The sequence below is a fragment of the Olea europaea genome, chromosome 9, assembly GCF_002742605.1.
Source record: "Olea europaea var. sylvestris chromosome 9, O_europaea_v1, whole genome shotgun sequence".
In the NCBI taxonomy this organism is placed as follows: domain Eukaryota; kingdom Viridiplantae; phylum Streptophyta; class Magnoliopsida; order Lamiales; family Oleaceae; genus Olea; species Olea europaea.
In genome coordinates this window covers 12979682-12993469 of record NC_036245.1, presented here as the reverse complement: position 1 = coordinate 12993469, position 13788 = coordinate 12979682, and the positions used below count along the sequence as shown (strand labels likewise).

The 13788-nt window shown below is 35.7% G+C and overlaps 1 protein-coding gene across 1 annotated transcript; it reads left to right on the top strand.

Moving 5' to 3' along the window:
- Positions 1-6659: 6659 nt before the first annotated feature.
- Positions 6660-7136, top strand: LOC111399974. The gene has a single exon (XM_023027453.1). The coding sequence runs from the start codon at positions 6660-6662 to the stop codon at positions 7134-7136; it is 477 nt and encodes a 158-aa protein (XP_022883221.1).
- The last annotated feature ends 6652 nt before the right edge of the window (positions 7137-13788 follow it).

The window sequence follows — 13788 nt, the reverse complement described above, 5'->3', positions numbered from 1 at the left end:
GTTTTGTGTTTTCTTCACAAATTTTTTTTTGTTTTCGAAAATTCGTTTTCGAAAACGGGAAAGAGAACACGTTTTCACCGTTTTGAAAAATCGAAAACAGAAAACGACCCGAAAACGGTAAAGAGAACAGGGCCTTAGTTTTCCGGTTGAATTATCTTTCTATTTAATAATGAAAGTAGATTTACATATATTTGGCCTATACTCTTGTTGTTGATGTTTTTCAAATTGTGAATGAAGATGCAAATTATTGCCATATTAATGTTCATTTTCCAGATTTTTGCTCTGCAAAATTCATGTGCTGTTTTTAAGCATGTTGAATAACAGATTCACATTAAATCCCGTGCGCTGTAAGCCTTCATAACTATATTGCATGGATAATTTATGTGGCAAAATTTATGTGTGGAAATTATGAGTAATTCTGAATTGAAACAGTTTTGATAAATAAATTAGAAGTTGAGCATCAATACTTTATAAGAAAACTTCAACATAATCAAAACAGAATCATTAGATCCTTTCAAAATAGAACTATTATATTAACTTAAAGGCTCCAAGATGTTGTGATGAGAACCCACTACTTCACTAATTCAACTGTACGGCTATACCCAGTTTAGTCATTCAGAAGTTAAGTGTTGAGGAGTGGGAGAGGTCAACATCATATTTTAATAATGGGATGTAATTTATAACGTCTTTTTCACATTTTTAATCAATCCAAATAACGCAGTTAGAGAAGTTATGGAAAATGCATCAAATCGTGAAATCTAACACGCTTTATAAACATAAAGAACGCCTACAATTAGAGACGTGCAATCCACATTATATCATAATGGCATGGTCATCTGAAAAGATAGATGGATTAAATAGAGGACAGCCATACGCACACCGATTTGGGCATGTCACATTATGGATTTCGAAAAAATATATAAGGGGGGAAAACACTAAAAGTAATCAGGAGAACTAATTACATCCTTGCATTTGGGTTGTACAACTTGAGCAAATTAGTTGATAGAGTTTGATCAAGGTTTAGGGATGAGTGAAATGATGTAAATTGTTGTAATGGGTAACGTAGATAAGCACAACACATTCATGCATGTAATATGGAATGTAAATGGGGATTACTTACATGATCTGGTTGGCAGAAACAGATATGTCGTGGGAAAAAGGATAATGTAATGTGTCATGTACATAATTTAAATTATATATATATATATAGGGAGGGAGAGAGAGAGACGTTATTGGTGGTGTTTTCGTACATATTTGTAATCATTTGAAGAAAAAACACAAATTAACTATGGGCTTTGAGGTGTAATAGTTTTATTTTTTCACTTTGTAACGTGTTAGTAGTAACGCTACCACAAAAAATTTAACAACCATGAATTATGTTAACATGGACAAAAAATGGTAGTCTTTGTTCTCGTGGTCATCATGGAACGTAGGAGTGTAAAATTACACAACAAATCAAAGAAAAACATGAAACTTGGAATAACTGGTTGTCGTTGTGAGAATTGACAAGAAATTTCTTTTTTAAAGAGCTGCATATACAGGCTAAGTGCGAATAATTCCAGAATAGGATTACTTTATACTAAATATGTGAGACAACAACTCACCTTCTTTTGTTTGTCCATGGTGGGACCCATAGATAAGCGGCGACTAGAAATATCGATGATTAGGGGGTGCCATTATTCAACAGAATTGTCTGATTATAGACTGTATTATTTCATATTTACTTGCTAAACTTTCCTCGAGTTGTGCTTCTCTAATCCTTCAACAGGGTTTTTATATTCATTGATAAAAACACCATTCTCTTCAATATTCAATTATAAAGATCATTTATTTGATACTCAGAATATGGATTTCACAATATGAGGTTTGAAGGTGAGTGATCCATGGGATAATTTGTGATTTTCTGGATTAGTGGATTTGGAATTTTGATTTTGGTCAAAGATGGTTATCTAGATTTGGGGATTTTCCATGGTAAAAGACAATAATTTGGGGATTTTCAACATTATTTGTGTAAATAGATTGGCTTGTTTGGTGGAGTGATATAAGCTGTCAAATTAATAAATATAGTATAAGTTGTTTTTTGTTTTTCATTTTTTACTTTATGAAATGCAGTAATAATAATATAAAAAAAGTAGGAATTTATTATATGAATTATTATTTTAAAATGAGTAATACATGTAATTTCCTCATAAAAATATATTTTAACTTTATCGAACCTTTGATTGGCCTCTATAGGATCACAACATATCATAATCAATAAAAAAAAAAATGGTAAAATGGAATGTGGAATTCAGCGGTTGGTGAGGGAATTGGACCAAGGACGGAGAATTTGGTTTCGACCTTGAACTAGACTAGGGCGAACACGAGAAATAAGGTTATTTTGGTCCCACCATGCATCTTGAAAATTTTTGGTTTATAGATGGTATGAATAATGTCGCCATGTCCTGTTGTTATAAGTCTCACATTCTTTAATAATTGCACATAAAGCTCAATTTGATTTCCTCAACCAACCGAGATTTTATATATCCACTCAAGTCCTAGAGGAATAGTTTGTCAACTATAATATAAGAAATTCACTTAGAGTTCAGAGTAATACTCAAACTATTCAAAAGATTCACCTCGATTTGAGAGCCAAACAAATTTCACAAAATTCTAATTATCTAGAAGCGAGAAATGCAAATCTTCTCTAACCATGATTGATGCACAATTAACAAGGACTTTACAACAGTACTTTAGAATTATATCGGTCAATGAGTCTAAAAACACGCACCCAAAAAAGCAGGAGGGGAAATCAAAATTCTGTTAGGTGGTGGCCGCCCAATATTACGGTGACAAGCGTCTTGATCCTCCGTGCCATATCGGCCGATAGTGGCCCAGGAGGAAAAACAACGTTGCACCCAAGTAGATGCAAACGAAGTTGGTGAAAATGTAGTGCTCTTTTTTAGTGTGGGTGGCAAAGTAGATAGTGACTTTTGGGGATTTAATGAGAAGGGAATCTTTGTTCCATCTCAATGTCTGCCTTGCGTGTTGCTTTTATACTTTTCAACCTTGCTTGGTTGAAATTATATAAATTGTAAATAATGGAGTTATAATATTAATTAAATTTCTCCTCTGTTGGCTTCTCACGGCAACTCCAACCCTTCTACAATTTTACCATTTTCCATCAAATTTCACCATTTTTCACCAAAATTACCACTCCAACCCAACACCAAATCTTGCATCATTTTGGTGCAAAATGGTGTAAGTGAATAGTGTTGCACTATTTTCCATCCAATTTCACCATTTTTCACCAAAACACCACTCCAACCCAACACCAAATGAAAAAGCTCAGTGTACAGAGGCATTTTTACCAATGTTTTATAGGGCCCCTCACTGTGTAGGGACCCCACATGTATTAAAAAAAAATATTACGTGAGCCCCACATATTATGTGTGCCCTGGCACAGGGACCTGTACGCCTAGCAGGGTTCAACACCAAATCTTGCACCATTTTGGTGCAAAATAGTGCAAGTGAATAATATTGCATGGCCAATACCAAATCTTGCACCATTTTGCACCAAATGTGATAAAAGTCCATTTTGCCCTTTTTTCATGTATGATCAAGTTGATATGAAGGGTATTTGTATCATTTTACATCATACATAAATTTTAATTCATAATAATAATAATAATAATATTGATGATCATCATTTGTAATAAATTTTAATCGCGTAATTAATAATAATAGATGAACGAATTAAAATAAAAGTACTCAAAACGAAATGCATTAATTGAACATTTATCGTATCAATATATGAATTCTAATAATTAAATTAAACACTAGGTCGACTTCTCCATACCATAATTTCAAGATTTATATTTTCTTAGTTGTGGTATTTTTATTAATTTTACTATATTTTTAAATATATTAAATAATTTCATATTTTCATTAAAAAAAATGTAACTATGTATGTAATAATTTATATAGTAGTAAATCGAATAAATAAATAATTTTTTTAGTTATATAAATTGTTAAAAATAAGAGAAATGAAGAAAATGACTAAATACTGTTCATTTGATGCAATTTCTGGTGTAATAGATTGGAGATATTTTTACTTTGATACAAAATTTGATGTAAAATAGTGCAAATTTTAGTGTAGGATTGGATGTGTTCTTAATAGGATATCCCTTCCCTTATATCAGACATGCGTATTGATAACATCACACGGCACTAAGCAACCCATTTGAGCAAACAAATTTAAAATGCCTTAATACAGCAAGTGGAGTACCCTCTCTTTTCTCCTTTCTGGTCAAATAAAGCCAAGCCTTGTCAAATCACCCATGGTTGGCTGCCTTGTACTGGTACAAGTACAATTCTGTTGATTACAACAAATACCTAGCTAATGATAAGTTTTCATCAAGAAAACGTTTCCTTTTTGACTTTTATTTTGTGAAATTACAATTTTTTTAAAAAAAAATTTAGAATTTTTTATAAATGACTTGTAATCTATAGATTAAATGAATTTCAGGAACTATCGCACGGTAAAATTAATTGTTAATCATCCCTAATGAGTTTTAGGGGCATATGTCCTAAAATGTTAAACAAAAAAATAACTATAATTTCAATATCGTAAGACGTGAATCAATCAATATAGATAAGCACAAACTACAAAGTAAAATTTTGTTTTGAAATCAAATTAAGACTCGAAGTTTTAGTACTTCATATTTACCTCACCACATGTAATATTCTATTTAATGCTTGTTTTTTTTAAGGTTGACCATACTTTTATGGAATTCATAATTTTTATCAACTTTTAAATATATACATCCTCCGTCCAATAAATATAGCCATGTTCTCCTTTTCTTCGTTTGTCCCAAATTATGGCCAAGTTTTTTATTTGAGAGTGTAGTTAATATAATAGTTTCTTAACATGACCCTATTTAATGTACTTATTTATCACAAATATTTATTTTAATTGTCTTGAATATAGCATGCATAATTTTAATTACCTTGAATATTGATTGCATTAATGCAGGGATATATTGGGAAAAATTATAGTAAAATTTATTATTTCAACTATTTAACTAAATTTTCTTAATCTGTATGAAAAAAAAGAAATACAGCTATCTTTATGGGACGGTGACAGTACTTTATTAACCTTTATTAAGGTTTGCTAAAATTCTTGTAATTTTTTATTTATTTATTTTTTATTTTTATCAAACCACCGTGTAAAAGACAAATTAGAATCAAATTTGTTTTAGTAGTTTTGGATGTTATGATCTATTTGGATAAAGACCCTATCAACCAATACCCGGGTTTAAATTAATAGCGATGTGCTACATGTATAGACAATTTTAGAGGTAGATTGACAGATTTAAAAAATAAATAAATAAATTCTGGCAAATTGTTTTTTCAATTGCTATATTTTATTTATTTATTTATACCTGTCAATCAATCCATCAAAAGAGGTGTACAAATAGTATAATTTACACAAAATACATGCATAGACCCATACCCTACACCTACACTAAGCGAGGGATTACCACCAAAATATCATATTTGTCCTCGCAAATCATCGATTTCAGTTTGATCATTGATCTTATATTGATCAGAGGGTCCAGCAGATGGTCAATGTTGCACAAGTGGAGTCAACCACGATACACAGCAATCACCCACTAACTATAAGTGGTCTCACTGGATCTTAACTGAAATTTCCCTTTAAATATGGAGTTTGGTAATCATCCACTTACCACATTAATGGGGACTCCATGAATTGTTACTCTTGTCCTAATCCTAATTTAATCATAATCACTCCAATAATATGGTTTTGGAATTTTCTAATTAAATGTTGGAGTGCGATGTCATTTTAGCAATATTTTATTCTATACACAAAAACGAGTTTGCACATTTTATGGATTTTTAACGTTTATAGTTTCTTACTGTATGTTGATGCATAGGACTAGATATCAAATTGAACACAATTTTACTTCATTTGCTTTTTATATTGTCGAGTATCATCTAATCTAGTCTACTAAACATGTCATTAGGAAATTTGACTAAGTCAAGACTTCAAAAGCCTTCCTACAAGATGCATAGCCCCGAGTCTTGAATTAATTCATTTTAAGAGTTTAAATTCTTAGGAAAATGAAAATTTTCATTTATTTATATTTTACATTCAAAACGCCTCATCATTCAGTGGTTTAATACATAGAATCTCATAAATAAGATTTATGGGAGACAACAAAATTCAGAAAACCGTCGTCTTCTCTTGCCATATTAAAATGAATATTCTTATTTCTTATACTATGAAGTGATTTTCTTACTATAATTCAATTTCACTTATCTTAAAAGCTATAATTAACTAGCACAATAGAAAGGCTAGCAATATAACTTCAATAGTTTGCAAATTGCAAACTTTTTGACTCTTTTAAGATTCAATGGATCATATGATAATCTCAATGTGGAGATCACAGCTCATGATCCCTAGGCTAGCACAGGAACAAAAATCAACGAGATGGGCCCCAAAGTGCAATTGGGTTTTTTTCTTGTAATATTCAAAGATTTTGAGGGCTTTCTTTCATCATTTTCACTTATAAATTTACTCCCACAAATCTAACTTGGAAGCCACTTCTAATCTGCATAAAAAAAGTTCTCTCCATTAAAGCAATTTTCCCATAGCCATGGGAAATTGCTTAGCTCTGCAGGCAAAGGTTATCAAAGTCATAAAAACAGATGGGAAAATCCTTGAATACAAGGCCCCATTAGAAGTTCATCAAGTTTTATCAGAATTTTCTCACCATGCAATATCAGATAAACTTCCAGTAGCACAGTACATGAATCCAAATGCTAAAATGCTAGGAGGTCAGTTATATTACCTTCTGCCTCTACCAGTGGCTCCTGCACCTCGGATGAAGAAGAAGAAGACAGTTCGTTTTGCAGATTCAGTAGAAGAAGCTCGTGAATCAACCGGAGTAGTTAGGATCAAGCTTGTCATCAGCAAACAAGATCTGCAGGCAATGTTAGGAAAAGGAGGTGTTTCAGTTGATGATATAGTACTGGAAGAAAGCACACGGAAGGTCGATACCATTGACAGAGTTGGTTACACGAATTGCAGAGGATGGATGCCAAAGTTGGATAGTGTGCCTGAAGTTTTCTAGCTTATCGGAAAACAAAGAGGAAAAGTAGAACAGATGAGAATAGAAGTTAGAATGAAAGATGTACTTCAGATACAAAATTTAGGTAGGTTTTTGAAAGATAACAGAAGACACTTCTTCCTTTTTATAATTTAAGGAAATTATGATCCATCTGCACAAAACTTGTTTTTAGAAATCACACATCTTCCTTTTGTTCTATCAGCAATTCTGAAAGGGACAAGTGGAAACATCTGCAATCTGCTAATTAAACGAATTGTAACATGGAACAATCTTAAAGAATGACGTTCACGATTTTCATATGATCAAACATGAAGATTATGGCCTAGATATTTCGGAAAAGGCAGAAATATTCCTTCCATTCAGCTTAATTTAAAAGGGAAAACTTGAAAGAACAAATTAAATAAGGAAAACACAGTATGATATGGTTACCATCCAGGCTTCTATGCCCGTCTACTCAAAACTTTCTATAGGGTCCTTTAGGATTTGAATTGAAGATCTCTGTAATCCTGGTATGTAACAATCCAAGTCATTATGTCCAAGCCATTATATTTGTCAGCTTTGAATGAACCTCTGCTTATCTTACGGCATTTTGTTGCATCCCCTATCTCATACGATGCTTAAATTAAATTTTGATACCAATTGAACAACTAAGACTCTTAAAGCGAACAATAGGTATGGCATAATATAGTTAATTGTTCCGATAGTCATTAAACTTAGGTCCATATCTTTGATTGGTCACTGAAACTTAAAATGTCGAGCTTTGATTACTGAACTTAGGTCAATATTTTCAATTACTCACAAACTTAGGTAAATGTCTTGGATTGTTCACTAAAATTTAAAATGTCGAGTTTTGGTTACTGAATTTTGAAATATGCCATATGTTACTCACTAGCATAACTGTTGAACTTTGAAAATATCGAATTTACAGTGAGTAATGTACAAAATTTTTCAAAATTTAGTTAGTAATGTACAATATTTTTTCACAGTTCAGTGCTTAAAACTCGACATTTTAAAATTCAGTAAGCAATCGAAGATATAAACCTAAATTCAGTGACAGAAACTTGATATTTTAAACTTTAGTGACCAATCAAAGACATGGATATAAGTTCAGTGACCATTGGAACAATTAACTCGGCATAATAGTTTAAATACATATATGATAGCATTTCGATTAAATATTTTATTTTAATCTGTACCAAACAGGGGCTGTATATATATTTTTTGATTTCATCATTGCAATGATATTAGTAGAAAGCCTAGTCTATTTAACAAAAAGAGGCTCCTCCATCAAACTTGTAGTCATTAATTCAATTTCAAGGATTTATGGTCCATAATCCATATATATATTTTTAGATGAGTAGTGCAAGATTAAAAATGACATGCACACGCAAATATATACAGAACTATCATGAACAATATCACTAGTTGTTATAAATGCACACGTGTCAATGATTATCATCAACAATGTTGTCCGACGATTCTTTGGTGACTCGGCAATCACCTAGTGTTTTATGTTAATGTTTCGCGCGTGTTAGTCGCTAACAATTAAAAGGGATCAGACGATTGTGTAAGGGACAAACCTCTTGAGACAAATTCCCAAAAAGGGGATGTTCTTTATTGGCGGTGACTTTACAATCGGAAATTAAAAACAGAATGCCTCCAAGGGGCGCAAGCACACGAGTTACTGAAAGAAGTGTTTAAATCTAAATTAAGAAATTTAAAATTACATGTTCTCTGTTCGAGAGTTTTTGAGTCGATCCTCTTGCTCTATGTCTTTCCTTCCTTTTATATTCCCTGGATGATTTTTTTGTGATCAATCGCCTAAAAACTGCTGGATCGTTCTATAACTGCCCACTTTCCTCGTAATGGCCAACTTGTCATGGAACTAACTTTTCTAACTGCTATCATTACTCTTTGTCGTTCAACCGTTTTCAATTAAGTTCCTTGAATCGTGGAACGTGATAGGGCTGATTTAATAACTGCTTTGATAACTGCACTTCTTGATAACCACAACACTTCATGTTTGCTAAGACCTTGAGCTACTCGAAGGTTTGGGCGAGAATAAAGTAACAGCTCTGGGCGACTGCATGGCACTCCATTCGCTCAGATTCTGGGCGACTTGCAAACTTAGGCGATGGTGTTACCGCGTTCCTGGGCCTCCCTATTTGGGCCTTCATCTTGAATTGTCTGATTGGGTTTCGATCTTTGGGCTATCTGATTTGGGGATCCTCCAATTGGGCTTCATTCCTTGGGCCGTTCGATTTGGGCTGAATTTTTATGTGTCAACAATTACCCCCTAATATGGCAGAATTAATACTAATTATTAAATTTTGCCATATTCACTTTGTGCTTCCGGCGACATTCGAAATTCTCAAAAATTTCAATCATTGTTTTCTTCCATAGCTTGAAAAGGTACAACGTTTTGCAAACCCTTATAACCCCCAAACACGCCATTTCACTGCACCATTAAATCACACCTCATTTTTTCGCGTTTCTCTCCCACGATTTACTGTTCATCTTTTTGCTTCCATGCTACGTAACTCTGAAAAAACTCCGTTTCATTCCTAATAGCTACTTCACAATCTCAATCTGGCGACTTCTTTAGTTTTGATAACTTTCAGAAACTTCTGAATCGTCCATACATAACTCCGAACTTTCTCGCGCCTGCCAATGTCGAACTTAATGAGTTCTACCTAGGTCCTTTCTTCAACAATGCAGAGGCAGTCAAACAGGCGGCGGTGGGCCAGTTGTTTCCTTGTACTCAAGACCCTCCATTTCTAAACTCTCTGTCGCTGGGGCCACTTCGCGAAAGAGGTATTCGCACTTGGCCTAAATCTGATGTAGTTTTTCGTAGGTGGCATGCTCGCCTTGTGGACCATGGTCCTACTAAGGCACTTTTTGATAATGTTAGGATTTCTGATTTGTTAGAAATCTCTCTTTAACCCCCTACTTTTGATTCAGCACTTTTTTCAATCGCTTTGAGTTTTTGGTCTTCTGAGTATAATGCCTTTATTTTCCCTCTTGGCCCCATGTCTATTACTTTAAGGGATGTTGGGGCCCTAGTGAATCTGTCACCTTTGGGCGATACCATTTTTCCTGGTATCTTGGTTTCTGGTGGCACCCCAAAGTTTGGTAGAAACCTTACCGAGTCTTATTCAAGTCTGCAAACCCTTCATAACCATTCGAGCGCTGAGCCTTCCCATACTGAGCGAGTGGTCTTTCTTCTGGTTTGGCTTTGTAAATATGTTTTGTGTATGCCAAGCATAAAGCCCTCCCTGAGTTATTTACCCATAGCGCACGAATTGGCACGTGGCAGGCCTTTAAATTTATGTTCTTTCTTTTGGCTGCCCTTTATAGAGGCATGACTTCTCTTCAAACTCAATTGAAGAATGGTGCATCTCTCACTGGTAGTGGATCTCTTTGGTTCACTCAAATGTGGTTGAGATCCTATTTTCCATTGCTTGGTGCTCCATCAATTTCGCGTTCTTCTTCTAGCTGCTATGGGCTAGCCATTGAGCCCTTGGCTCCTATAAATATGTTTAGAAGGGACATTTTTTCATTCTTTTATTCTTTGGATTCAATCCCTTCCTTCTTTCCTTTTCCTCCCTTTTTGACTCCAAACTATGTGCATCCTCCCTCCACTATAGACAGCGTGAGCACCTCTCTGCTCATTTGGATCCAGTTTTTAACCGGGAGGGAGTTATTTCATGATATTTTAACTGGGACCAATGCCAAGGCAGGGGTAGAAATATATGCTCCCCAATTTTTTGTTCGTCAACTTGGTTTCGGCCAAACTTGGCATGTTCCTCCTTGCTATTCAAGGAACTTGATTGACCGCTTCCATATTATTAATAAGGCGGAGGCAGAGGTTATAAATGCTCGCAATCTTCTTTTAACAAGCTATTTTTCATTAGCCCCCTTCAATTCTAGCCATGCCATCCATCCTCTTTTTGAATAGCTCTGGCCGTCAGCGAAGCGCAGATTGTTTGCGACTGATGCCAATCGTGCCTTTCATTCACTGGACCAACCGAGCATTTCTTCCCCTCTTCCTGTTTTAGTCACTCCTTTGTCCATCCGGAGTCCTTCTTCTCCTCGTCGTGCTCAACAGTCTGCTCGTCCATCTTCTTCTCTCCCTATCAAGCCTACTGCAGCCAAAAGTGCCCCAAGCCGCAAACGGCCAGGCTCAGCATCTCCCATTCTGGAGGATGATGATGATACCCTTCTTATCATCAGGAGGAAGGTAATTAAATTGGTTTACTCACAAGCATACTTTTCCATACTTGAAACTTTTCTGTGTGTTGATGATTTATTTGGACTTCTCAGAAAAGTTCAGCCTCTCCTTTAAAGGCTTTGGTATCGGCAGCTCCTGCTCCATCATCCTCCGCTGAGGCTGCTTCATCCAAACCAGCTAATGAAGGGACTACGCTTAAAGAGACATCTTCAGTCCCAGAATCCTCATCACAACCAATGGATGAGCCACCTTCTTCCCAGGGCGTCAACCCCCCAAACATCAAAGCAGAAGGTAATTCAGTTTTTTGATGCTTTACCTTTGCTTGTGCTATTGGTTTATGATTTGTTGTTTTTGAGTTCTGCAGATGCTTCTATGAGTCTGTCCGTTGTGGCAACATCTTCTCGCTCAGACAAGGGGAAGTCCTCACGAATGGTGGAGTCACGGGAGGTAGACTTGGCTGAGGATATGCTATCTTCCACGATTATTGATGAGGTAATCTTTGCTTCACTTTTATTTCCATCTTGTTCGTTGTAGTGTAAATCTTCAATATTGGCAATTTTCTTTGCAGGATGCTGACAAGATTGTGCGTTCCATCCAAAACTTGTTCGCTTCCTGGGGACAAGTCAAGACATCTCGCCCTGCTCCATCTAGTAGTCCTGCTACTTCTTCAGAAGAAGATTTGAAGTTCCTCAAGCAGTCGATATTTGAGTACGTGTCTTTCATGGATATGGACATTGGTAAGGCTAGTGCTGCCAGACATAAAGATAAGCTTGAGCATTTGGATGCGAAGTTGGAGCAAGCACTGACACTTCCGTCGCTCAATCTTTCTACCTATTTTAGAGCGACGTTGAAAGTTATTTATTCCGAGGTCCTCTCCTTGCTGGCCAAGAATGTTGAACTGAAGGCCAAAAGTACTCAATATCTTCGCGCCGTATCTGAAAAAGAGTCTTTGCGTCTGGAGATCAATAAGGCTGAGGACGAGTTGAAGGAAATCTCTTCCGAAGTCATGATTGAAGACTCTTTGATGGTTAGTTTGGCTGCTCAGATGAAGGAACTTCAAGCCAAAATGGACGACTGCAAGGCGATAATGGCTGCTAAAAAGCGTAACGCCTCCCAAGGAATTGAGCGAACTAAGTCTTTGGTCGAGCAGTACAAGAAATTGGAAGTTGATGATGATGTCGTGGCCGAATTGAACATCACTTCCTCTCGGCAGAACGAGGATTGGGAAAAACTTAGGGAACGAATTCGTTCAGTATGGGGTGGATTGTAATTAAGACATATGATGCCTTAACTTTTCTTTTTGTAATTTCGCATTTGACTTTCCCTTTTTAGCCTTGTTCATCATTAATGAACATATATGTTAACTTCTTGTACATTTATTTGACGTTTGTCTTTTAATCGTCAATTCTTCAAGCATTTAACTGCTTTGTGTTAAAAATCTTGCACATTTTCTCTTAATATTTCCACCTCTTTTCCCAAGACTTTGGGCTACTTAATTCCATTTACTAGGCAGAATGTGGCTTCTCACATTCTGTCTCTTCATCTCCACCCCCTATAAATGTACGTATGTTTCGCACTTTCCATCTTCCATCTTCATATTCATTTTTTTCTTCGAAACCAATTTGCTGCCATTGTTTGACACTCTGACAATCAATCCAAAACCTTCGTCTTCTATAAAAATGGATTGTTTGGTCCGCCCATTTTACTATTTGCCTTGATGTCACCTTTATTATGGGAGGTATAGGAAATATTTTTTGGCCAGCAGCAAAGTTTTTTCCATCAAAGTTCTTCCCATCGTCTCTTTGTTCTTTACAAGGAGTTCGGTGATAGAAGGCGATTTTTGGGATGCTTGCGGGCCACCTTGCTTGCTGAGAGTGCTTCTCAACCTCTTTGCCCGCCATTGCAGCGATGCATTTAGGAAGGCGGTGTGAGGCCAGTCCACCCTCTTACTCGACGATCCCGCCATTGCAGCGATGCATTTAGGAAGGCGGTGCGAGACCAATCCACCCTCTTACTCGGCGATCGACCGGAAGATTAGCTTACTTTTAATTGTAGTTTGTAGAGCATCCATTATTTGTATTTTTGCATCTTTGTAATGAACGTTTGATAATAAAGGACTTTATTTGAACGTATTTCGCTCTGACCTTGTTATCCTTAATCGTTCAACATATTTTGATTATACTTTTATCTGTTCACATTCCCATAAAGAAGGAACATATTTTTTCAAATATTTGCCGTTAATGAATCTCACGTGCTTGGTGCCATCTAAATCTTCCAAATGATATGCTTCATTGGGCAACACACTGTTTATTTTGTATGGTCCTTCCCAATTGGGCGACCACTTCCCGTACTTTGGATCCTTGCTATCCAAAGGGAGTATCGTCTTCCAAACTAGTTCACCCAGGCTGAACGATTTGGCTATGA